The sequence below is a fragment of the Elephantulus edwardii genome, unplaced genomic scaffold, assembly GCF_000299155.1.
Source record: "Elephantulus edwardii isolate Elephantulus edwardi_28Jun2011 unplaced genomic scaffold, EleEdw1.0 scaffold00071, whole genome shotgun sequence".
Lineage (NCBI taxonomy): Eukaryota > Metazoa > Chordata > Mammalia > Macroscelidea > Macroscelididae > Elephantulus > Elephantulus edwardii.
In genome coordinates, this window is record NW_006399821.1 from 8,871,798 (window position 1) to 8,874,662 (window position 2,865).

Below are 2,865 nucleotides of genomic sequence, written 5' to 3' on the forward strand. Positions count from 1 at the left end.
TTATTTTTGATCGGTGGGTGAGCACTTACCCTTAGCTATAAATGAAGGTGATAAACAATTTAGCTTCTCAATATAGAATGGTCTATCCAATACTATACTTTTATGGTAAAGTTTCTTTTTGGTCCTTGGTAGCCTAGTTTCTTTTCTCTGGTGTTCAGAAAAAGACAGAGGTATGGGTGAAATTGGTACTGGAGACTTTGGAGGCAAACATCTTGTTGAGAGTATTTTAACCAGTGATTGGGATGTTTGGTCAGTACTGGGCTTGGCTGAGAGTTCTTGGCATGGGTTTGAAATGGAGTTTCTAGGACTCTTAACATCATCATAAATTGAAATCAATTGTTTTGTTGCGAATGAAGATTTTAGAGATGTTGATTTGGAATTCCATCTGTATTTTCCAGCACTATTCCAATTCCATTTTGAAACATTTTGTTCAAGTTTGCAAGAACCAGAATTATTTTTCCTTTTTTCTTTGCTCTTTTCTAGACAAGCTGTTGGAAGACTCAAAGAATCAGAAAGTTTTGGCTGTCTGACTTTGGATATAGCTTTTGAAGAAGAAGGTCTATCAGTAACTGCTGAAGTATGTAAGTTAGTTTGTAGTCTTGCTCTCTCTTTTTGTATTGTCATATGTTGTAGTCGTTCCATTTCAAGTAAACGAGTTATTAAGGGTTCAATAGAACTTTCTGGTGGTTCCAAAGCTGCTTTCCAATTTTCAGATTTTGAGAGAGCTAACTTGTGTAAGTCCAGAGTATTGAAGGGTGGAGGAAGAAAATCAGGATATGGAAAAACTTCATTTGGTTCCTCTGTGAAAGATTCTTTGAGATTTTCTATTGTTTCTGGCTTTAAGTTCAAATCCATCTTTTTAAAATAGGTAAGTAAAGTATCATTTGCTTTTTCATTTTCTGATGAATCACTTTCATCTGTTAAAATTTCTTCTACATTGTTGTTTTCATATTTAAAATTCCAATTTAGAGCTGTTACAGTTTCACTACTGCTGCTTTCTACAGCTGGCCATAAATTAGCTCGAGACTCATTTCTGTCCTTAAAAAAGTCTCCATCTGCATAGGACCAGCAGAGATCTAGTGGCATTAGTTGTCGTAATTCAGGGTAAGAACCAACTTGCTTTTCAGCTGCAGCATTTGTTAGAGAATGATTCAGAGTGAAGAGCCTAATGGGATTACTGGTTCCAGGAAGGCCAATTTCAACTGAAGATATTTTCAAATCCCTTTAAAAAAAAGAATAAAATAATTGAAACACCAATGAAATTATATGAACAAATCACCCTTATTAAAAATTGGTATTCAATTCCAATGGTTAATTACCTATTTCTCTTCCTTTGTTGAGCAATATATTAATATTAAAACTATATAATTGTATACAAGTATATGCCAAAATATTAAACTGACATCTTTTTGTGTAAGTACAAATGAGTAGGTCATTATAGCTATATATGGATAACGGTAACTCTGAAGAGCCAGTAAAGTTAAAAATGGCTAATGACTTCTTTTTGCCTAGGAGTATGTTACACAAGCTATTATGATACCTAAACAGCAGGAAGAATGTACAACAAAGAGATTTTTTTTTACAAACAGAGATTTTTATTGATCCAGAATAAGATATACGGAAGCAAAGAATGTAGTTCTACTATTTTATAAAGCATTTTATTTTAGAATTCTTTTTAGAAAGAATTTGAACAAAAAGGAAGCAATGTCTATCAAGTAAAAGTAATCCCTTGTGTTACTGAGAATGCTCTTATACTTTGTTCTTGTTGGGTACCATCAAGCTCACAGCTGACCTGCCAGTGGGTTTACAGAAAGTGTGAATCCCACTGGAGGACATGGCTTACCTTTCTCCAGGGAGCAGCTGGCAGACTGCTTGTGGTGTGGCAGTGCAACTGCTTATCCACTGGGCCACTAAAGCACACTGTAATTCCTTTAACCACTTCAGAATTTCAATATTAAAGTGAACTTTACCCTTTCCTCACAGAGATAAAATTCTTTGACTAAGAGATAGTGGCTAGTAAGTAAGCCAAGCTTGAATCAAAATTGTATAAAAAAAGAGAAAGAGAACTAAAAATATTCATTAATTAGCATATGGTGTATAAAAGCAACACTTGGTAGGCACTCAATAAATGCTAATTCTCCTCCAAATAACAGTAAACTCCATTTTTAGAGAAGGATCTTAGAAAGACATAATATACCAAAGATTAAGAACCAAAAACACCAAACCCAGGTAAGGCTGTCACAAACAGTGGTGCTGAACACTGGCTCTGGACTAAGATATTTTTTACATACTTATATTACCATTTACTAGAGCTCTGGTATCACAGGCGTTAAAGTACTCAGCTGCTAATGGAAAAGTCAGTAGTTGATACCCACCAGGCATCTATAAAGATCACAACCTTGGAAATCCTATGCAGAAATCCGACTCTTTCTTGGAGAGTTAGAATGTCTGTGATGAGTGTCAATTATTATTACTATTCATAAATTGTATGACTGTTGCATAAGTTGTTGAACTTTTGGCTATATCTTAATGATCTTATTTGTAAAACAAGTATGGTGATATTACCACTATGTCCCCCTCACAGGATTGTTGTATTAAATGATGTACTGTGAAAGAAATTGAAAAAGCTCCTGGAACACAGAAAGATAATTTTTTACAATTTTTTTTGAGGCTTATTTAATGAGAAGCTCAAACTCTATCTAAACATCATTGTAAAGGCAAAGTGGCAAAGTAAACTCTTGATTACTCATATACTAATTTTACCTGTGGTGTCGGCCACTTTAAGATGAGTTTCCAAAATTTCTCCTATTTGCATTAGTACTTTTCTAGCTTATTTTTATCTTGGTATTGTAAGATTTATATATA

The 2,865-nt window shown here is 34.1% G+C and overlaps 1 protein-coding gene across 1 annotated transcript in view; it reads right to left on the minus strand.

The window, feature by feature from the left end:
• Positions 1–2,865, minus strand: part of FAM217A (family with sequence similarity 217, member A) — a 6,435-nt gene continuing 3,570 nt past the window's right edge. Inside the window, 1 exon segment of the mRNA XM_006903669.1 lies at positions 1–1,222. Coding sequence (XP_006903731.1) covers positions 1–1,222 — 1,222 coding nt within the window.